At 40.0% G+C, this 24,474-nt stretch overlaps 1 protein-coding gene across 1 annotated transcript in view; it reads left to right on the forward strand.

The window, feature by feature from the left end:
- Positions 1–24,474, forward strand: part of LOC139739092 (uncharacterized) — a 50,312-nt gene that overhangs the window by 18,587 nt on the left and 7,251 nt on the right. Inside the window, exons 7-15 of the mRNA XM_071649712.1 lie at positions 640–864; positions 1,458–3,383; positions 4,092–4,302; positions 5,114–5,496; positions 7,708–7,848; positions 9,534–9,605; positions 16,631–16,678; positions 17,800–17,918; positions 23,940–24,027. Of these exons, the coding sequence (XP_071505813.1) occupies positions 640–864; positions 1,458–3,383; positions 4,092–4,302; positions 5,114–5,496; positions 7,708–7,848; positions 9,534–9,605; positions 16,631–16,678; positions 17,800–17,918; positions 23,940–24,027 (3,213 nt within the window). The remainder of the gene's footprint in view (positions 1–639; positions 865–1,457; positions 3,384–4,091; positions 4,303–5,113; positions 5,497–7,707; positions 7,849–9,533; positions 9,606–16,630; positions 16,679–17,799; positions 17,919–23,939; positions 24,028–24,474) is intronic.

Below are 24,474 nucleotides of genomic sequence, written 5' to 3' on the forward strand. Positions count from 1 at the left end.
TTTCTTCTTCTTGTACTCTTGTTTTTGTGCTTTTATCGTATATTTCTCTTATCTTCTCTCCTGCTTTTGATATCTTGAATGTGAATAATAATTGACCAAATCTGAACATAAGAATGTGTCAAAGGCTGACATTGAATATAACAATTTTATCATTGTCAACATGTTTGTTGTATGGAATTATTGCATTTATTGTAGAAAAGTTGAAGAAAGTGTATGTGGGTTCTATTTATGTATCTTTTGTAAAGCACTTGAAAACTTCTGTATGAGTGCTATATGAATGTAATTTATTATCGTTATTATTTAAGCTCGCCGCACACTACGCAACCTGAGGTCATATGAATCCCGACTGTCAGTTTGACGTTGTCAAACACCCAAGTTTCAGGTTGTGGGACTAGGTCGCATGACCTGATCGGAAGGTTTTAGCATGTTGAATCTTCTCACGTGGTGGCGTTTATAGCAAGGTAGCTGCTAGCTGCACGCACGCTCTGTGCTAAAGCGCGTGGGAGGCAGGTTCCAGGTCCTAAGGTCAGGTGGCATGACCTGGTCTCATGGTGGGAAGGTCGTACGACCTCAGGTCATGTAGTGTGCGGCGGGCTTAACATCAAAGGGAGTCTTCTTTTATTTTTGTTGTTGTTTTAGCCAAGCACTGCTGATGGGTACTGGAGCCCCACCGTTGAGTCTCGGCCTAGCGCTGAGGCAGAGATGGCGCAGCGAGTCCAGTCAGAGCTGGAAGAGTGCGAGCAGGTCAACCGGGAGCTGCGGAAACGCATCATCCAGCTGGAGAAGGACAACGACGAGATGCACCGCCTCGCCATGGAAACGGAGGAGAGGATGAGTGCGATGCAGTCGGAATTGGAGAGGAAGGTATGCTGGTGATGCTGCTCTCAGCTTTTCAATAGTATCTTGTTCTCTGAGGTGACTACGATGTAAAATTCACAGCTTTCCTTTTTAGTCATTGTTGGAATTGAATGGATTATTTAGTATTTTATTGTGACCACTTGTCACTTTACGTTGATAAAGTGGCAGCTCCTGGGGGGTGTTTCTTAAAGCTACTCGTAAAGTTACGAGTGACTTATGAGCGACTGGTGATCAGTTCTTGTGCTGAATTATGGAAATTCTGATAAGTATAGCACATCAGAACTGATCACCAGTCACTCGTAAGTTGTTCGTAACTTTACGAACAGCTTTATGAAACAGGGCCCAGAAGCCAAGAAAACTCAAATCATATGATCTGACTTGAAAACAAAATGGATTTTGGAAATAAAGTGCAAGAAATTATGATTTGTCATTGAAAGCTTACAGCCTGAAGAATTGTTTTTTCCTTCTTCTTCTTTTTTTTTTTTTTTTTTTTTTCGGGGGGGGGGGGGAGGGGGATTACGTGGAATATCAGACATTTGTGGTGACAATTCACATTCATGTTCATTTCGGCATTGTTTCTTCTTATTTCTTGGGGTTAGGTACAAGAACTGCAGTACCAGTTAGAGAAAGCATCAAAGGAATCAATGGACGCCAAGGACCACCTGTCTAAGAAAGAATCAGACCTCCAGAAGAAAGTGGAGGAGGCCGAAAAGATGAACAGCGACCTCTGTGACCGTCTTGAAGCCATCAACCTGCAACACGCCAGTCAGGAGAGGATGTGGCAGGAGTCGGAGCGAGCCCACAACACCAAGTTGCTCGAGGGTGAGCAACTCCTTGCTGAGGTGCGTGTGGAACTCGCAGGGGCAAGGAGTGAGCTCAACATCAGCCAGACGTCAGAGGCCAAGAATGACGAGGCCCTCAGGGCGCTGGAGGAGAAGCTGAGCCAGATGGAGAACAAGAATGCAGAGCTCCTCCTGAAGATGGAGGGGATGGTGGACAGCAAGGATGCGGAGGTCGCCAACCACCTGCAGTCTGCCAATAAGGTCCACGAGCTGCTCGACAAGCTCTCTGAGGCAGAGGCAAAGAATCTGGAGGTGAAGGGCGAGAGGGATTCCCTGAGCCGCAGGGTGGAGCTCCTGGAGGACAACTGCAGCAGCCAGGAGAAGGAGATGGTGGCCAAAGTGGCAGACTTGGAGCAAGGTCTTGTTGAGGAGAAAGACAAGAGCAGGGTCCTCAATGAAAGCCTCAATAATCTCAAAACTGAGCACGCGGAATCAGTCAAGGAACTTCAGGGGATTGTCGACACACTGAGTAGTGAAAAGGATGATTTACAATCAAGATTAGCAGAACATGTGAAGCTCGTTGAGGCATCAAAACAGTTGGCAGAATCCAAAGAAAGTGATGGCATTCGAATGAAAGCAGAGTTAGAGAGTTCCCAGCAGAGATGGACTGATGCCCACAGGGACTTGGAGAGATTGAGGAAAGAGCTACATGCAGCAGGAGTGCAAAGTGAGGAATTAAAAGTGAGGATGAAGCACACTGAAGAGCTGTGTCAAGACAGGCAACGGGAGATTGAGGACCTGGAAAATCAGCTCAAGGACCACACCCAGAAACAAGTGGAAGATGCAAATCTAATCAGGTGTGAGAAGGAGAAGGTAGCAAACCTGGAGCGACAGCTTCAAGACGGTGATAGTCATGCTCTGAAAGTAAAGAAAGAAAAGGAATACATCGCATTGCAGTTTGAGAAAGTAATGCAGATGGTTAGTAAAAGTACGCCCTCTAGTGGCATATCTACCGAGCATCTACAACAGAGCAATTGTGAAACAGATGGAGGAATTGATGCTAGGACACATGTTCTTCAAACACAGATTTCACATGTCCTTGCAGAAAGGGATGATGCTCTCAAAAAGGTACAAGATGTGCAATCTACCAATGATATGTTGTCAACAGAGATCAAATCTTTGACTGAGAAGTCCTCGTGTGACTCCAAGAATGTTGCTGAAACTCGGGAACGAGCGGAGAGGAGTCAGGGGGAAGTGGCGTCACTGCATGTGAAAGTAGACAGCATGGCACAGACACTGCAGAACAAAGAAAAGAGTCTGCAGGAACAGAACATGGAAATACAACAGCTAGAGGAGCAGATGAGGACACAGGTGGAGGAGAAGGAAAAACTGGAGGTGGACATCGTCAGAATCCGCTTAGTCATAGATGGCAAGGACAAGGAGAGAGACGAGCTGATCGGGGAGAAGACGAAGCTCGAGGTAAGGGCTGACGAGCTCCAGGCAAGTCTGAACACGATCCGGAAGGAGAGGGAAAGTTTGGAAAAGAAGCTCACCCAGCAGGGAGAGGTGATCTCGCAGCTGATGTTGGATGTGGAGCGGCTGAAGACGGAGAGGCAGGAGGCGGAGGAGTCCAAGGAGGAAGTCCAGAAGCTCCTGGAGAGGGAACGACTGAACTGCAGGAAATTGGAGGACACGGTGGAGGACCTCAAGCGTCTTCAGGTGGAGAGTGTCTCTCTTGAGCAGGTGATGATTGATCTGTGTTTGCACTTATATGCTTTTTGCTAGAACTATGAATATTGTTGCAGTGCCTTTGTACAAATTTTGAGCCATCGATTTATAGACTTATTATTGTTACAGCCAAAGATCTATGTGACTGAGTGACAAAATACCAGTTTTTACCAGTGTTAGAAATCCACACCTGTGTGATGGAAAATCAATATGTGGTCACTTACCAGGTCAGATGCATCAAATTCAGCCTTTGATTTATTTACCAGACTGCTGTAGGCTTTTCAAAATTCATAAGAACTGCATTTCGTGTTAGGACCTTTAAATCTTTTTAAGAAGTTATTTTGAAATTGCAAGAAGTGTAAAGCATGCTTCACAAGTTCTTTAACCTAGTGTAATTTCTTTCTAAACTTATATTTACTGTTGAACTTAATACATATTTTGATTTCAAGCTCATATAGCTTGAGAATTTTCTCATTAGATAGGAAAAGTAACAAACATCCTGATATCCTTTCTAACAGCAAAATTGTCCTACAGTTATGTTAAGACAAGAAGGCTTATTATCACTTTCATATTGCAAATATACTCAAATATTGTGTTAACCAACTTGAAACCAGTAACTTGAATTTCAGTGAGTCCCATTTATGTCATAATTTTCCACATGATAATATGTGAAGTATGCCTGTAATTTGTCAGAGATGGAAACTGTCCCAAAATTTCCCCCAGGTGTACGAGGAGCGCAAGACGAAGATGATGCAGGAGCACGCAGACAAGGTGGAATTCCTGACGGAGCAGTTCCAGATGATGAAGGAGGAGCAGGAAAAGACCAGTGGAGAGCAGCTGCACTACCAGGAGCAGGCAGAGACCCTGGGCAAGGAGCTGGCAGCACTGCAGGAGCAGTGCGAGACATTGGAGACAGAGAATAGGGCTGTCAAAGGTAGTCTCATTCACAGACTTTTTGTGTCGCATCAAGATCATGGTGTGATGGATGACAGATTAGCTGTCCACAAGTCAAAGATGATTGTATTTATTTAAGGACTAGTGTAATTGTGACCGCCCGGCTCAAGACCTGCAAAATGTCGCAGATTAGGATTCTGTGTAATGGACCAAAATAGTTATTTGGGTTGATTTACTCAAATTTTTTAAGTTTGTCTTACATGGCAGAGAAATTTGTTCTCTACCTACTGTCAAATTTGATGGCTTAAAATGAAACCAAAACCAAAATATTAGCAGTTTTGTGGACTATATTTTTCTTAGACAGGCACTGCTTTCATTTTAATTTTCATTGATTCTTTGGCGCTGCAGGCCTGAGTGACCCTGATCTTTAAATCCCCTTTTATCCATTTTCTATGAAACTGTACCTCTTAACCTCTCTTATTTCAATCACTTTTTGAATGGATAAGGATAGTCCAATTTTAACAAGTTCTCACTAGAAAACTTAGAGCTTACTCTTTTAAACTACGGAGAGAAGTGAAAATTTCATTTTGGCATACTTTTTGTAGATGTTGAGCTGGGTAGTCACAATTATTGATGTAATTTTGGATTTAGGGTGATGTGTTAAACAGGGTAAGTACAGTTGTTAATGGTTGTCTCTTTCAGCTCAGGATCTGCTCTCTCAGTCGTCATGACTGTCCCCGGAATAAAAAAAAAAATGTGAAATTCATCTTGCCTGGTCGACGGCAAAAATTTCCTCTTTTACCATGTGTAGTTTATTTCCTGTGTTTTTCTTTTCATTTTCCTTATCCCAGAAAAGAACAATGACTTGAACCTGGAGATCCTACGCATGCAGGAAGTGGTGGAGCTGTCGCAGACGGAGCGGGACGAGATCTCGTCCAAGCTGGAGCAGGTGAGCACGGAGACCTCGCAGCACCTGCAGCAGACCAAGGTGGAGATGGAGCAGCTGCAGGGCAGGATCCACACCTCGGAGAAGGAAGGGGAGGAGAGAACGGGCGCCATCCGCACCCTGGAGGCGGAGCTCGAAGGAGAGAGGGGGCGGGCTGGAGAGCTGAAGGCAGAGCTCGAGGGAGCCAGGGAGGAGGTGGCCAGGGTGCAGAGCACGATGGAGGAGGAGATTGCTGCCCTCAAGTTCCAGCTGAGCTCAGAGGCCATGCAGTACCAGCAAACACTGCAGGTAGTGCTTCTTGTATGTATGTCCATGTTTAAACACCCTTTTTTTTCCAGTCACAAGAAATTTGTTTGTCCTCATTGTTTTTTTGTTGCTTCTTTCTAATCTATATTTGTGTTATTCAGAAGCAATCAACATTTGTGCAGGTGAGTAATTGAATTGGTAAAATGATGGCATGTTTAAAACTGCAAATCTAACATGCAGTATGGTACATTAGTCCTTATAGCTGGATCCATGCTGGTACCATTTATACAGGCATTTGATCTTATTGTGAATCATTTCATTAACACCAACAGTTGATAATATACAAATAATGAATGTTTATGAGTGCATTGGACAGAATATTTAATGAGGTGAAAGATGAAATGATCTGCACCTCGTTGAATGGATCAATGATTTCATCTTTCTCTGAATGAAATATTCTTTCCTTTGCACGAATGAAAACATTTATTATTTGTTTTATATAATGCCTAAATAGATCTTGTCATTTGATGTTTTATGAATTTAGAAACAAGAGAGGAGGGACTTACATTTTGGTGTGTGTCACTGGTCCTTGGAGGTCAAGATGTTCAAAACAGTCAAACATGAACTTCACATAGAAACAGTCAATTATTTGAAACAAAATACAATTCAAACTTGTTTATAACAGTTCACTCCTAGGCATACCTTGAACTCCAAACACTGAATTTTAAGAACATATATTTACACTTTTCTGACTGAAGCAGTCTATTTGCTGCTTTTGTAGAAAGTTACGGGTCCATGAAAATGGAAGTGCTGGACTGAAGGTAATGTTGCATTTTGAATGCTGAAGTTGCATTCTTGGAGAATCAGCTGTTCTTTGGGACAACAGCCTGGGGCTCAGCTGACCGACTGTCAGTATTGCTGCAGTGCTGTGAGACTTGGTTCTAGCACAAGCAGTAGACGCTGTTTGCGCATTTTCTTGCATCATTTTGCAAGCGATCTTGCTACTCATTTCCTTCTTCCTGTCATTGCTTGTAGAAGCAAAGTGTTTTAGGGAGAATTCTGACCTGTGACCAGAAACGGACATGATATCACGGTTAGCAAAACCAGCATGATCCAGGACAGTAATTGTCATAGACTGTGGTTTGTGTTCTTTGTTGCGCAACCAGCTGCTGTGGCGATTGTTTTCATTTTGTTCCCAAGAGTGTTCACACCTGATGGACAGTTGGAGTACCATGGACCCTCTGCTGGAACAGTGGATTTAGGATGCTGCCATAAACAGTCCAGTGCAGGATGTAACGCTGCTTTGTAAGCCAGAAATGTTGAGACTGGGCATGTGGAAGAACCTGGAATCTCGTACATGTAGCCACATTCTTCATCCTTGTGTTTTCGTCTGGACTTAGTAAGCGTGTCACGGTGTGTAATGTAGCGAAGATTCTGCTTATCTGTGTGGAGTAAAAAGTCATCTGCTTTCATGTTCCACAGATTTTCACGTCCTCTGTTGGCAAAAAATATCATTATGTCCAAGAAGACCTTGTTCTGCAAACCCTGTGGGGTTATGATGTCGAGCACGTCAGGTGCAAGAATTTTGGTCAAATCTTCCTCACTTTATATTGCGCTTTTGTGCTTGATGTAGCCCTTTCCTGCCTTCTTCAATTTACTCATCATTACTTTGTAAGTTTCCTGACTAAGATGGAACTTATTAGTGGGAAGAAAAAAAAGATGGAACTTATCAGATTTGTTAATGTCAACATCTCTTATGGTCTTAAAGTGACGATGTAGTCCGTACTTGAAGCCGAACATTGACTTCTTTGTGTACAAACTTCTATCTGCTTTCCTCAGTCCAGCAAGAAATCGTGACAGAAATTTGTTGCCATCATGTTTGTTTGCCGACCGTGTCAGAGAGCAAAACAGAGGTTAATGTGTGAGGTCTAAGATCGTCAGTAGTACTAGTCACAGAGACTGCATGGCGATGCCACGCACAATAGCTGTTCGCTAATGCTAGCATGCTGGCGCGGCTGGTATGAAGCTTGATTGCTTCTGAGGGAGTGGAGAGTGAGCACTGTTAGTGTTTGTCAGAAATTTATTATATCCAGTGACTGGGGTAATAATAGTATGTATGTGCCTTGAGGGCTTTACAGAGTTGATTTGGTGCAATACAAGTAACATAATATTGCTATTATTCTGTCTGCTAAGGCTATGTGTACACCAGAGATGACTGTCCCATACCCTGTCTTATATTCTCTCATTTTCCAGAGTTACCAGGAGCAGGAGGCTGAAGTGAGACTGCTAAAAGCTGCCAAGAGTGAGCACGAACAGACGATCAGCGAGCTCAGGGTTGAGCTGACGACGCTGAAGCAGAAAGTCAACCAGGACAAAGTCAGCTTCCAGAAGAAGGTAAAGAATGGATAACACAATTTGCTGACTCACTGCAGATTTTTTTCTTTTTTTTAAATTAACTTTTAAGTGCTTAATGAGCTGATAATAGGCTTTGATGTTTTGTTCTGCAGCTTTATAATCAGCGGTTTGTCATGTTTTAAGAGTCAACAAATGGCTGCGTAGATATTTAGCACCTTACCCAACCCCACCTCAACATACAGACATGTGTGCACACACACACACCTGTGGACAACGTGTTGGAGATAAATTCATGTTTGCAGCAACTGCATTTCCCCTCAAACATAAATCCTTCTGTTCAGAAGGAAACAAAAACACAATAGAAATAAAAGATGCATGAAGAGTACGCTATAAATTTGGAACAAGAAGGTCGTAAACTTCTTTTCTTCTGACACTACATATTCCTGTTTTACTGCTCGATCTGATACATCGCAGTACTCATGTCTTGTGATGTTGCAACAGTTTTAAGTTTTCAAAGGAAACTGTATCTACCACTATCAATATCATAATGACCATTTTTAATGCTTGCTCTGCCAAAGCCACAACTGTACACCTAGTAATCTTGCAACTCCTGTGAGTTTGAAAATTATCTGACCAAGCAAAAAGGTTTTTAATCTCATTCTTTTCTTTTGATAAGAAAGGCACAATAAACTTGGTCAGTATGAGATAGTGGTGGCCTATCTTTGTGAGTAGATACAAATTGTGTACTTGTCTTTGTGAGTAGATACAAATTGTGTACTTTCATGTCTGTGTAAAACAATACGAGTGTCTCAGTATGATCCACTTTTAGCAAAACTTCAGTTGCTGTGTGTTTCACAATAGTGCAAGAAGGACACTAGCTCTGTATGGACTCTGTGCAATTCTGCCTGTTCTGGTTGCCCCCCCCCCCCCCCCCCCCCCAAAAAAAAAAAAAAAATTAAAAATTGTTGCCCTTCACTAGATTTCGTTTGACATCTTCAATCCAACACTTGCTTAATGAACGATGCAGTTCTCACAGTGAACCTTTATTATCTGTTTGTTAATTCTGTCTTCCCCATGTGCATAGACTTCAATATCCAAATATTCCCGTTTCTCACTCACTGAGTGACATGATATGTTAATATGATAGATGATCTTGCCTGTCAGCTGGTGAAGACAGCTCCATTCCCACCCATGCCAACACCTATAAATATAATTTTCCTAAATACCGTGAAAGTGGATATTTTGGCGTGAGTAATTTTTTGCTTTCAGCTGCCTAAGATGAATTTTGCATGTTTTCAATTCTGCGGAATCAAGACGTTTAATAGTGGAACAAGTGACAAGCAAAAATATTTGCGTGCTTTTATTTTGGAGCTTTGTGTGAAAATTTCCACTTTTACAGTATATATTTCTTTCTCAATAATGAATGACTGTGTTTGATTTTTTCTTATAAAGTCACGTCTTTTGCAGTGTGTGATTGCAAAGGCAGAATATTTGCAGAAAAAAAGTCAGTTTGTTCCCTGTTTTCTAGATATTTTTGACAGCCCTCAAACCGTTTCAGTGCATATTGGTAAGTTTTCTTCATTACTCCGACCCTAAGGGTGACCTGAAACAATGCAAAGCGGTTCTTGCCTTGTATACATGTAGGCCTCTAGTCTCTTAAAAGTGCTCTAATAAACAAGATAAACAGTACCAGTAAATGCTTTATTCCCCAAAAAACCTATCAGCTCACCGAGCAGGAAAATGAAATAACTCGACAAGAACGGCAGATCAACATACACCAAGAGAGTGTGGAAGAGGTAAAATGCAAGTTGAGTCGCTTGTGCATAGCTTTGTTTAGCATCTCCTTCACTGCATGCATGCACCTTTCCGCAATGTGTTGTCATGTATATACGTATGTACAGTATGTTATGTAGATCCTTTTCTTAAGCACGCAGCATTTAGACAGTGCCACTAACCTCTTTCAGATTTATGCTGTGTTTCCTTGGAACTCTAACCTGGACTGCTTGCAGTGGTGAATGAAATTGACCTTGTGCCATGTTTTTAATGAATTGCATTAATGACATCTTTTTTTCTTGCAGAAATTTGTCATATCATTCACACATTTTAGAGGTATTGTGAGTATGAGCTGAATTATTTGGCTCTTGATCCAGATGCTGTGAAGAAAAACACCTCCAGTTTTGACACAGCTTGTCAATTTTAGCCTGATGTATTATTATCCACATTGCCAACATGAACTTTAATCACCAGTTGATATTAAAAAAATTAATAGATAAAAGAGCTCTGTCAAGACTTGACAGAAGACAATATATACATGCAGAAAAATTTACTGCTGTATGATAGACACATTTGTGAGAGATGCAGCAATGCCATACTTTTTTCATTTCCAGACTTATTATCCATGATTAGATAGCCACATCTTTTCTTTGTTATGAGATATTTTCCAGTCAATTAACCACATTATTATATCACTGACATCACATATTAAACAAGGGACCATACCATTTTTTTTGGGGGGGGGGGTGAAGGTGGGATCGAGATTGTCCACATTTCACTTGCTATAGCTACAAGACTTTTATTTCAGCCAAATGCAATTTAGAAATGGCGCAATATATGAAAAAATATTGGTGTGGCATGTATCTAATATACATCACTTTTCTGTTGAAAGACCCACAAAATCATATTTATGCGGTGTGCAAAAAAAAAGTCTTGACCGCACATTATAAAAAAGAAAAAAGAAAAAAAAAACTAATCGCACATAGGTACTGCATTTAGTATGAAGTTCAGTGATTCAGTGATGTAGATATCTATGATTCTTGATCAGCGTGCTTACAGTCGTTTTTCATTTTAATTTACTGGATGAAATTTTTCTAGATCAGCCATTCTGAAGAGATTTAAAGAAGAGTTCCATTTTTTTCTTCTTGTTCACATTCAGTTTTTGTTACTCTTACTCACTCACTGTAGTGAGAGAGTGCGATGTGGCAGTTTGATAACAGTTTGAATGTCTGATACGATACATTGAACATTTAAGGACATAATTACCATTATCTGTAATAATTTCTATATAATCCAACTTTCATGAATACATGATATGTCTCAGGCATGATATCTTGAACCCCAGTGCATGAAAAGCTGCATCTTGCATGTCTCGTCACACAATGCAAACGACATTACAGAGGTGTCATTGATTTTGCGAGACTGTAGCATACATGTGCAGAAATGTTTGATTTAGCAGGACAGAAATGTCTAGTGAGTATCCATAGAGCAGGGAGTTCCCATTATAATGAACTTTAAGTACAATTGGCAAGCCCACACATAGAAGCAATGATAGCCAAATGTATATATTTATACCAAACAGCATTTTTGTTATATCAGTCACAATGTGGTATAGTTTATGACCTCATACACCCTGACTTCAAGGGCACACAAGCAAATTGTGTTTTCATGTAAATTGAACCGGACAGCTGTACTGTCGTATAAATCATGTATTTCATGCCTGCATATCTCACAAATAGATTGATGTCTGGAAAATTTAACTATAAATTCAAATGAAAGATTCTTGTGCCAAGTTGTTTCCTGTCTCACAGTCAGGAGACAACTGATTCGAGTCCAACACCAGCTTTTTATCATGGCTTTTGCTCTAAACACGATATGATTGGTGCTTATTTATGTAGATGAAGGGCAATCTATCAGTCAGTTGCTATTAACCTACACTGTATATTGAGTCCAGGAGTCATTTTGCTGCAGAAATTACCCTCTTATTATCATCAAATTGGCAACTCACAATTTTACTGCAAATGGGCAACTCATAATTTTATTGCAAATTGGCAACTCATAATTTTACTGCATATCCTGTATTGCAACAGAAGTTATGGAACTAGTAATATTCATCAAATTTGCACAAATCAGCAAAAGAAATATTCAAATGTTGCCAAATTTGCAACAGAGCATTAAAGGACAAGTTCACCTTCATAGACATGAGGGTTGAGTGAATGCAGCAATATTAGTAGAACACATCAATGAGAGTTTGAGGAAAATCGGACAATCCGTTCAAAAGTTATGAATTTTTAGCTCACCTGAGCCAAAGGCTCAAGTGAGCTATTGCGATCGCCCTTCGTCCGGCGTCCGTCGTGCGTCGTGCGTCGTCCGTCGTCCGTCGTCCGTCGTCCGTCGTCCGTCGTCCGTCGTCCGTCGTGCGTCGTGCGTCGTGCGTAAACTTTTTACATTTTCATCTTCTTCTTGAAAACCCCAAGACCGATTTTCATCAAACTTGGCAGGTAGCATCCCTAGGGGGTTAGGAACTCAATTTGTTAAAATGGGCACTATGCCCCACCCAGGGGGCCCCCAGGGGGGCCCAAACCCCCCAAAATTAAGGAATCTGTAAAAATCTTCTTCTCTAGAACCAGAAGTGATAGAGCTAAGTTAATACTATGAGTTAGTACATTGATGACTGTAGTTTCAAGTTTGTTCATGGCAGAATCAGGGGTTCCCCCCTTGGGACCCAGGGGAGGGGGGTGGGGAAGGGTTCTAATGGGGCCTAAATTGTACATTTTCATCTTCTTCTTGAGAACCCCATGACCCATTTTCACCAAACTTGGCAGGTAGCATCCCTAGGGGGTTAGGAACTCAATTTGTTAAAATGGGCACCATGCCCCTCCTAGGGGGCCCCCAGGGGGCCCAAACCCCCCAAAATTAAGGAATCCGCAAAAATCTTCTTCTCTAGAACCAGAAGTGATAGAGCTAAGTTAATACTATGAGTTAGTACATTGATGACTGTAGTTTCAAGTTTGTTCATGGCAGAATCAGGGGTGCCCCCCTTGGGACCCAGGGGAGGGGGTGAGGAGGGGTCCTAATGGGGCCTAAATTGTACATTTTTATCTTCTTCTTGAAAACCCCATGACCCATTTTCACCAAACTTGGCAGGTAGCATCCCTAGGGGGTTAGGATCTCAATTTGTTAAAATGGGCACCATGCCCAACCCAGGGGGCCCCCAGGGGTCCCAAACCCCCCAAATGAAGGAATCTTTATAAATCTCTAGAATCAGAAGTTATAGAGCTGAGATAATATCATGAGTGAGTACATTAATGACTGTAGTTTCAAGTTTGTTCATAGGAGATCCAGGGGTGCCCCTCTTGGGTGGGGGGGGGGGGGGGGGGTGGTTGGAAGGGTCCAAATGGGGGCCTGAATTGTACATTTTCATCTTCTTCCTGAAAACCTCATGATGGATTTTTGTCAAACTTGGCAGGTAGCATCCCTAGGGGGTCAGGATCTCAATTTATCAAAATGGGCACCATGCCCCACCCAGAGGGCCCCAGGGGGCCCCAATCCCCCCAAATTAAGGAATCTTAAAAAAATTGGGCCCTTATTGTACATTTTCATCTTGTACTTGAGAATGCCTGGTCAAATTTTAATTTAGATTAGTGACTGCGTGAAAGGTGAACTTGTGATACTCAGGTGAGCGCTAGACCCGCGGGTCTCTTGTTTAAGTTTCTGCTCAGTCACGGCTGGATAAGAAGACTACTATAGCTTGTGATGTCATATGAGTACAACTATGTAAAGAAAGTATAAAGAAAATTCAAGATATTCTCCCTTTTCTCACATAATAAAAGAACACTCGACTTCAGAAGTCAGGGGGAATAATATTACCCCTAACATAAGTCAGTAACAAGTTGAGGAAATGTGCACTTTATTCAAAAAGTCAAGTTTTGTGAAATTCTCTTTTTATTTTCCTTATATCGTTGTACGCATGTGACATCATACACTGTAGTAGTCTTCTCCTCCAGCAGTGATTGCACAGATATTTTAAAAATTCATAACATTTTAACGGATTGTTGGATTTCCCCCAAACTTTCACTGATGTGTTCTACTAACATTGTTGCCTTCACTCAATCCACATGTATATGAAGGTGAACTTGTCCTTTAAATTCAGCGACTAAAAAGGATGTACTATAAACTTTAATAGCAATTTGGAGGGTCTTGATAATTTTGTAACTGAGATGAATAATGGTATGTTGCCTAAATAGGGCTCAATGAAAGAGAAGGTTTTGCATTCTACCTTTTTTGAATGAAATGCTAGCAATGAATAAGGTATGGTGTGATAAAAGGATATGGCATCAAAAAAAAAAAAAAAAAATTAAAATGGAGTTTATGTGCATGATGGGAAAACAAAATGTTAGAATTATATACCACCATGGTTTGTTGGTAGTCAAACACATAAATTGCAACCCTATTATGATATGGCCATGAAAAATGTTCATGTCAGAATGAGATTGTCATTTTCGTTTTGTGATCGTGATTTTTTTTTTTTCGACTAAGTAATGCCTTTGTACACATGACTTGCTGTGTTCTCTTTGATTGCAAGCAAACATTTGTGATATTAATGCCTAAAGCATAATTCCTCCCCAAACTTTGAGAATTTATACTGAGCAGGATATTTGTCCTAATTCCATTTAAAATAGGGAAGGAGGTGTAATGAGAGTGATGCTACCAAAAAAAAAAAAAAAATACAAATTTGTAGAATATGAAGAAATGTAACAACTGCAAAAATATGAGAACGTTTTGAAGCATCCGTATATAATAGCCATACAGACATGCACAATTCTTTTTTTTTTATTTTATGAATACCTCCGGGTAACATCTCCCATTCTCTTTGGCAAAATTATAAAATAGCAATGTATGTTTGAGAGCATCACTCCCTTGCTGAAGCACACCATCACACGCACTGCTACAAACATGCACACAGATTTCAAGTGCATCCATTAAAAGCACGCTTATAATGCCATGCCAGGCCGATGAATGACTCTCAAATGTTAATAGCCATCTTCAGGTAGTCTTTGGTTGCATTAATTGAGCTGTTCATGTTTAGTGTTGGCTGTAACATTGGTATTAGTTTCCTGGGTTCTTGACTTCCTCCCTCCTGGGCATGAAAATACTATTGTCGTTGACCATTGGTCCACACCACTAATTCTGATAAATTGGCAGTCAGCAGTATGCAGCTGTATCAAATACTGTATAAGCGGTTATTTTCACAAGGGTTTAATTTTTGTGAATTTCATGAATTGGATTGTGAATTTAACAACAAGCGAAAATTTTGCCATGCATTAGGGTAACAATGCATGTAAGATAGCATTGGTGTCAAGTTGCGAAAATAGCATCTCGCGAAAAAGTCTGTGACCTCCTAATTCACGCAAATATCTGTATGCGAAAATAAAAGCTTATACAGTACAAGGCTATCTGTTTTTGCTCTATTCTGACTAGATGACTGGCAGGTGATCTTGTTTGTTTGTTTGTTTGTTTTTTAGTGTGTCACACTCAACTACTACATTTAATGTGACGGGATGATCTTGACCTCCGTTCATTTAACATGATTATACCATGGACAGTTTTCTCTTTTATAGGGGGACAAATTCTCGCATTGAACACACAGGCCCCCTATGACAATAGATCCTAATAGAATTATTCCTCCTTTTCCCCAGGACACTAAATTCAAAGAAATAAACAAAAACACAGCATACTAGTACCGTAACTATCATTTTCTGCAGTATTTACCCTATACTCTATTCACATTAAATCTGACAGCCAGTTATATAATTGTACAACTTGACTCTACCACTGGACAATGAAAATGCATATTCTTTGGGACAGTAGCCTCCCAGTTCAAGTAGTTTACTCTTCTATGTAATAGTTTTTGTGTGTATTTGTGTGTGTGTGTGTGTGTGTGTGGCAGTGGTGGTGGGAAAGGGAGATAAAGGCTTTTTCACACATTCAAAATTTATGTGGAAATGGCTACTAATATGAAAACACTGTCATTGCATTATTGACAGTTTCAACGTAATGCATAGTGGAGTGTATATTAATACTCTGTGGGTGGACTTTGAGATGCCTAGTTTCATCAGTAGATTCCATATAGTCGCACTTAAGGCTGTGATGACCCGAAAGTGAACTCGCACTGATTTTTCAGCAAACATTGATAGTGAGGGTCTGTGATATGGTGTATATACCAGGTACGGATTATGCATTGTTTATTAGCATATTATACATGTCAACACCGACTCCATGCTGGTTATAATAATGTGCATACCAACTATGGCATATTAGCCAAGAAACTCCCCCAAAATGCGTACATGTCCCAATCTTCCTAACCTAACCTGACACTTTCCCTGATTATTTTGATAAAGTCAGATGATGGAGATACTTGTCCTTATTGCATATTGGTGCACCCATGATCATGAATGTTGGATGTTTTGGTTTTAACTCCAGTTGTTGCACATTTATCAGTTCAAAATATATTACTCAAGTTTGAAATCAGAAACTTGAAATCAGAGGTTGAGTTATTGGACGTGCAGCATCTGAAGTGTTATGCCCTTTGACCCCTGTAAATAGCCTATTCTAAAGGTAGACCCACAGTATGCTGTGGTTCCCATAGCAATCTTCGTGATTGTTCGGTCCATACAATGTATGTTGGCCACTCTGTGTGTATTACTTTAAATACACACAGACAGTGTGTAGACATCCCTTCCTCCACCCCCCCCCCCCCCCACAAAAAAGAGCCCAATGAAACAAAAAATGCAAGCAAAGAAGAACTCCCCAAAAAGGAGTACAAAAAACAAAAACAAAAATTGAAGCACTGCAAGCATATTTTCAAGTTGTTTATTTTCAGTTTGTTCCCTTTTTACCTTTTGTTTATTTTCATTTGTTTTGTTTAATTTTTTGGTTTGGCTGGTGCTATTTTCTAATGTGGTTAATGTTATTATCAAAAATAAGTGATATTCTCTAATGTATCAATTTTATGGGTGTTTCTATTACTTATCTTTTATTTCTGAAGTTGTCGAGATGCCTTGAGGATGAGAAAAGAGCGAGGACAGACTTGCAGGTGAGTTTCTGATCCATCCAACTCATACAGGTGACAAAATCCTAATAAGAATTTCCTTGGAGAAACATAGAGTGGCATATGAAGAGCCCATTCATCAAAAACACTTTTTAACATTGCTTCCACAACAATTTGTTGGTTGAGAAAGAAAAGGGCATTACGTTTGACACACGTGTGAATATGACTTAGATAATATATTGCTTGCCTAATCACTTGTTTATTGTAATGTTTTGTCATCTGTATAGTCCCATGTATTCTGTAATGTTTTGTTCTGTGATAGTAATTAATAATTGTACCATTTTCAATTGTCAGGGATCAGCCTTTGAAAGGCCTTTATGGCCTATTGTTTGATTCCTCCACGTGTTATATATTTATTGCATTGCATCTTGCATGATGTAAGTTGCGCTCACGTAATGTTTGTATGTCTTTTTATCTACCCTGTGGAAATAAATGAAATGAAATGAAATGTGCAGCTAACCCTATTGCATTAGTGGCACCTCAAAGCCCTCATCTTTCTCAACCAATGAATTGCAGTTACCATAGCAATAATTTAATGCCCACTGTTGATATATTTTGGCCTGGTTTCTGAGTATTCTGATTGCAATAATGGTGCACTGCAATTACTTTAACTGTTTGAACATGTAATGGGGGATAAGATACATGCACATTTGATTACAGCAAAACCAAACAAATGTTAAGATAAAATTTTACTTACCTACCGTAATAGTGAAAATCATCTAACACAGCATCCATTTGGAATTTCTCATTGGCAGTTATGACTCTGTAGCCCAGATAGGATTCAGAAAGGTAGTTTATACTATCAATTCTATTGTTTGGATTTAATACATCAGCTTAGACAAGTGCAAAATGGGCATACTTTTCACATGCACATGCCATTGTGCCCTTATTGATTTGATGTGTGTTTCTGTCTCGCACATTTATGCAGACGAAATTTGCATAATCCATGCACTAAATTTAAACTGGCAAAAGGCTACATTTGTGAATTAGGACTAAGTCTCTGATGCCCTCTGGAGAGTCATATTCCAGAGGATCAAGTGATGCGTGTTTCTCAGCTGCCCTTACTCATTCACACTGTCTTTTCCTGTCCCCATCATGTCACTCAGGCGGAGGTGACGGTCCTGCGTACCGAGAATGGTAGCAAGATGGCGTCACTGGAGGAAGAACTGGCCCAAGCACTAGACGACAACGAGCAGCTGAAGAAACAACTCATCAAGGTCATCAAGTGAGTGTGGTTCTGTCCTGGGTGCCCATTTCATTTAGAGATTTTAAATCATAGTCAGTTACATCAAATACTGTTACCATAGTACAGCAAAATCCCATTAAAACGAGGTTGCTAGGGGAACTGTGGCAATGGAAATTTTTCAGGAGTGCTGTTAATTTTTCATGCTCAGCTGAAGAAGATGAATTTCACATGTTTTTAATTCCGCGGAAGCAAACTATTAAATAGTGTTACATACAGCATTTCATATAACATAGTGCTAACATTCCTGTGGAGATGTACAAAGAAATTTCTTAATATGGAAGACGCATGGAAGCATAACAGCTTGTACATCTCTCACAAAAGTCATAAAGGCAGAATGTTTTTATCAAAGGATACAGTGGAAATTCTTACTTTTCGTTGTTAGCCAGAGCAAACAAAATTTCTGTGAAGGCAGCAATGTCCCGTTCGAGTGTGACAAAATGACAGCTTTGAAGTGCTCAGAGGATTGAATATTGTGTGGCAACTGTAAAAGCTGTTATCTTTGCGTACAATCATTTTTGCGAATGAGGGGGTCACAGACATTTTCGCGAGATGTTATTTTCCTGATTTGACATCAAGGCTATCATAAGTGCATCAATGCCTGTCCTTTCATTCTGCAGATTTAATGCGTTCAAGATCAGGTGGCGATATTTTAACATGTTTTAGAATTAATGGCCCGACAGTTATTCATGAAATTTGCAAAAACTAAACCCTCACGAAAATAACAGCTTTTAAAGTAACTGACACCTTGTTGGTTGGATTGTGCTCATGGCACAGCTAGAGGGCGACATAGAGACTAACCCTACGATGAATAGGCACTATGTTAATTCCTCTGATCCGTTTTGACTCATATCGGTCTAGTGTGGCCGTCCAATGGTTACACGTGAGTGGCTTCGTTTTTTACATTATGGCCATGACCAGAGGACTTGACCAGTGCCAATAAAGAATACACACACACCCACACAAAACTAGCTATTTCTGTCTGTTGTGTGTGGGCAAGCAAAGGGTTAACCTGTATAGGCCTGGAGAAAACTTTGCAGCAGAAATTATCATCATGCCATTATTGAACTGGTTCTTTTGAATATCATCACGTATCTTATATTGAAGAAAGGTGAGATTGAACTGGTCATTCATTCATTATTTTAAGTTCATTTAGATTCAGTTAGCACAAAATCAAAAAGGAGTGCAAAAAAAAGGTGCCAAAATTTCAGAGACAAACAGGAACATAGCATTACAGAGATGTGTTGCCATTTTAAGACCCAGTACAGATCTAACGATGGAGATGCTAATTAAAACTCTGCAACCAGAACAAACTATCATATATGAATGACAAAGGGATCAAATGAAGGAGGATTTCTTACTGTACGCTATGGAGCCCTAAGAATATTATGTATTATGCATTAAAAGATGCGAGAAAGATTCTAGTTCACTGATTGGTCGATTGCTCATTCACGTGACATGCAAGAAGAAAGGCCATTGCTCACTGTTGTTGTTGAGCGTGCCGATTTTGTCTAGCAATTTTGAATATTATACACTGATTTCACCCATTTACCTTTACTCCAGTGTTAGGCTCATAATCAACTTGTAGTTTTTTGCACCATTGCACGCCTCTGATATCATAATAAACATATTTTTGCCCGCACACTCACTCACTCACTGTACTGTCATCAACTTCAACCAATCACTTTCGTTTGCGGCTATCAATACAATGTACAACCATTTGCCTTTCAAGGAAAATGGTTGCCATTTCTGTACTATGCTGGTATGCAAGAATCGGTGTAGACCACATCCTTTGATGTCTGAGGTGTTTTGTAAAAGAAATAGGTTGTGGTTGTGGATGAGATTTTGCATTCGGTGAAATTTTTGTACCATCGCACTCGTGACCATTCACTACTTGTATAATGTGTAACATTCAGACGCAGTAACAAACAAGTGAAATGTGGTTTCCATGAAGTGATGAGCTGACTTAAGTGGGTGTACATAAGATCATGGCATCACATATCATAGGCTTTATAGAAGCAGACAAAGCTTCAAGTATAATTCCCCTCTAAATTGGCTGTAATGAACAGAATAGAATGAAACAAATAGAATGGGTGAGGTTTTCGCTGAAGTCGGGCCCAAATAAGACAGATATTGAATTTCAAAGTTTCGCATGCACACTTTCACTTCATTCAGTTGTGGTGAATTGAAAGGGAAAGTTTCAGATTGCCTCGATGGCATGCCTTGGCAAGACTAAACTTGAACTGAAGGCCTGTCATGTGACACTGCATCACTCTTCTTGGTCGTATGGTGTCTGTGTATGGTGTCTATGGTGTATGGTGTTGTTGGATAGGTCTGATTCATTTTCACTATAGAAACACTTGCCACTCGTTTCCCCAAAGGTATAAAGTAAGAGCTTTAGATCAGTGTAAAAACAAAAGCTATAGACCAGTGTTTGATATTCAAAGAGATGTAAGATTAGTGTAAGAAAAGAAATTTAGCCCAGTGTGGAATAAATGATGCTGGCCAGTGTAAATTAAGAGATGTAGCCCAGTGTAGAATAAGAGATAGAGCCCTGTGTAGAATAAGAGACGTAGACCAGTGTAAGATATGAGGTTAACCCAGTGTAAAATAAGAGATATAGCCCAGTGTAAATTAAAGAGATGTAGATCAGTTTAAAATAAGAGATGTACAAAGTAGACCAGTGTAGAATAAGAGATATAGGCTAGTGTAGAACAGGATATGTAGAAGCAGGGAGGTGTCGCCTCCCTGGTAGAAGAGTGTAGAATACTGTAAAAGTGGAAATTTTCACGCATTTCGCCCAACCAGAAGCTAGCACGAAAATAAAAGCACACAAATATTTTTGCATGCCATATATTCGAGTAGTTAATGTCCTGATTCCGCGTAATTAAAAACAAGCAAAATCCATCTTACCCGGCCGAGCGCAAAAGATTACTCGAGTGAAAATATCCACTTTTACAGTGATAGATGTAGACCAGTGTAATATAAAGGATTTAGACCAGTGTAAAATAAGAGACGTAAACCAGTCCAATATTATACAAATAATGAATGTTTATGAGCGCAATGGACAGAATATTTCATGAGATGAAAGATGAAAAGATCCATTCAACGAGGCGCAGCCTCGTTGAATGGATCAAACATTTTATCTTTCACCGATTGAAATATTCTGTCTATCGCACGAATGAAAAACATTTATTATTTGCTCTATATAACGCCTAAAATAGATCCTTGTCATTTGATGTTTTATCAATTTAGAAACAAGAGAGAATCTGAGATCGCGAGAGTGCTCACTAAACGCTTTACGCAAGCGTACTGTCGCATACACATATTGCAAATGCAAGCGTTTTACACGCGTAGTGTGCGGGGCTCTCAGCGAGCGTGCAATGGAGCAAATCGTGTGGATCCAAAATTGCACGGTAAATGTAGCCACAATTGCGCAGACGATGACGTCATAGTGAAATGGGCTAAATGATCAATGACAAACAGCCAATCAAATGACAAGGATCTCTTTAGGCATTATATAAAATATAATAATGAATGTTAATGAGTGCAATGGACAGAATATTTCATGAGGTGAAAGATGAAAATGATCCATACAACTCGGCTGCGTCTCGTTGAATGGATAAAAATTTCATTTTTCACTGAATGAAATATTCTGTCCATTGTGCGAATGAAAAACATATTATTATTTGTTTTCATAACACCTAAAATAGATCGTTGTCATTTCATGTTTTATTGATTTAGAAACAAGAGAGAATCTGAGATCAAGAGAGTGCTCACTAATTAAGCACTTTACACAAGCGTGCTGTTATACAAATGATGCACAGGATAGAGTGCGTTAGTGGAGACGTAGCGCACTCGAGGGTATTTACAATTGTGAAACATGCACGAGGCGAAGCCGAGTGCATGTTGCACTACATTGTAAATACCCGAGAGTGAGCTGCATCTCCACTAACGCCACGAAATAATCCTGTGCATCATTTGTTTTATAAAATGGGTCGAAAACTAACAACATTTTTCACGTAGCTTTGTGGGTCAATACCAGTCAAAGAGACAAGATGTCCGAAGATGTTTGTCCCAAACATTTACGCACGTCGCACTTGGAAATCCCGCACATATGTATACGTACGCCACACATGTTATGCACACAAGAAAGGCCGGCCGGCAGCCCGAACTAGAAGTTGTTTACAGGATTGACAGCGCGTATAGTAGCGCGCGACGCACTTGTAACAACTGATTGAGTGCGCACTGCTAGTGTAAACATTGTGACGTCAGGCCGTCATGTTAGTGAGAAATTAATACAAGCACACATGACTCATTTCAGCGCTTCCAATTGGCTACATTCTTGAACCCATTTTATAATGCGTAATAACCTTACACACTGCAAACGCAAGCATTTTACATGCGTAGTGTGCCGGGCTCTTGGTGTGTGTGCAATAGAGCAAATCGCATGGATCCAAGATTGCGTGGTAAATGGAGCCACAATTGCATGGATGATGATGTCATAGTGAAATGGGCTAAATGATCAATGTCAAACAACCAATCAAATGACAAGGATCTATTTAGGCGTTATATATAAAGGATTTAGACCAGTGTAATATAATGGATGTACACCAGTGTAAAATAAGAGATGTTGACCTGTGTAGAATAAGAGATGTAGACCAATGTAGAATATACACTTAACCAAAGACATTCAAATCTACGTGACTTCAGGGTTAATTAGGTAGCTTTTGCATTGAAATGAGGAAAGAGTTCTGTCTGTACCATCACACAAATGAACTCTCATAAATGTTGACCTCCTTGTTCGAGGCATTAATTGGCAAATAGTTTTGGTTTCCATGCATATCCTGTTTACATTGATGCACACAGTGAGTAATAACAACACAATCAGTCTTGCACATAATGTGCCATGTCCATAGGTGCATGATTGTAGTGCCATGCCAAGTTAAGATGTGCTGTCAGTATTTGTGTGTGTCACAGTGTCATGTTTATATAATGATCACAGTTTTGATAATATTAAAGCCTAAAGGCCCATTTACACCAAACACAGTAATGGCAATGGTCTGGTTTTTTGCTATGGTGTGCCAAAAGGAACCATGTCTGGTTCTGTTACAATATCACTTCCCCGCTAATAATTTTGTTGCAAAATTAATCTTCAACTGGTGATTTTCTTGCCCTTGATTTTGACATAAGAATAACATTTTGGGTGATTTTGTGCCAAATTACTATTTTTTTTTTTTTTAACAGAACCAGACATACTTCCTTTTGGCGCACCATAGCTAAAAAAACCCCAGACCATTGTCGTTACCATTCTCGGTGTAAACGCGCCCTAACTCTTCTCTTTCGATCACATTTTGGACAGTGCTGATTCTGTCTGTCTCATGTCAACATCTTTGTACTGTGAAGAGTGGCGATGTGTGCCCTATTGAATAATTGATGAGCTTGCTCATGCTCCACAACAAACCTTGACCCAGTTAGCCATTCTTGCATCAAATTGTTTTTATTGCAACTGATCGACAAATGCCCTTCATCTATGTAAGTGAACACCAATTATCCTGTGTTGTGAAGTAATAGCCATGGTAGAAATTATGAGCATGATTTTTATCACAGCCGTTTCTTTGAAATATTGAACACCGGTAATTGGTGCTTACTGTAAAACATGATATATTCGCGACATGAAATTTTCGCGAATTGGAGACGATGGCCTTTTTGGTGGCATGAAATTTTCGCGTATTGCCACTGGCGTTCAATGCATATAGTGTAGACAAGAAATTTCGCGTGCATTTTAATTTTGCGAATCTTGGCGCTCGCGAAATTCGCGAAATAAAAATGCATGCGAACATTCCTCGTTTTACAGTATTAACATAATGTCAATGAAGGGCAAGTTTTCAATAGTTGCAATAAACCTTGATATGAATGAGCATTAACACTGTGCAGATATGGGAGTGTAATATGCTTAATATGTAAAAGCACGTTGTCATTTTGGATGTTTACTTCTACTAGAGAGAAAGACACTTACTGGCAGAGGACGGAGAAGTTGGAGTACCATCGCAAGATGAAGGCATCCGAGCGCTGGATGGATGACAAACAGGTAAGAAAACTCCAGTGGCCACGAAGCAGGTTGCAGAGTACCAGTATTAATTTTGTTTGTGAGTTCAAAATTTTGGTCCACAGAGATTGGGCACTTTCTGACTGGTGACATTTAGTCTTCGGCAACCAATCACATCCTTGGGTTAATTATGCTGCAGATATTAAATTCTTATCTTCATGAGATTGGCAACCTTGTGTTTGACTAAATTTCCTTTAATGAAGAAAGATTTGATTGATTCGGTTGAATGTTTTAAATTTGCAGGAAATCAGAAAAAAAAAAAAATCATCCAATCAGGCAAATTGACTTAGTCTTCTTGAATGTGTGACCAATTTAAGGATCAGATACAAATTTAGCAGTTTCGAAGCTGTTGATAATCCTGCCACTGAAATAGAGTTGTTCTGGAGCATTTTGAGGTCAAAAGTGTAAAATTATAAAAGTGTACCCGAC

This window comes from Diadema antillarum, unplaced genomic scaffold (assembly GCF_040938485.1).
Source record: "Diadema antillarum isolate AM-2024a unplaced genomic scaffold, OU_Dant_1.0 seq00000782_RagTag, whole genome shotgun sequence".
Lineage (NCBI taxonomy): Eukaryota > Metazoa > Echinodermata > Echinoidea > Diadematoida > Diadematidae > Diadema > Diadema antillarum.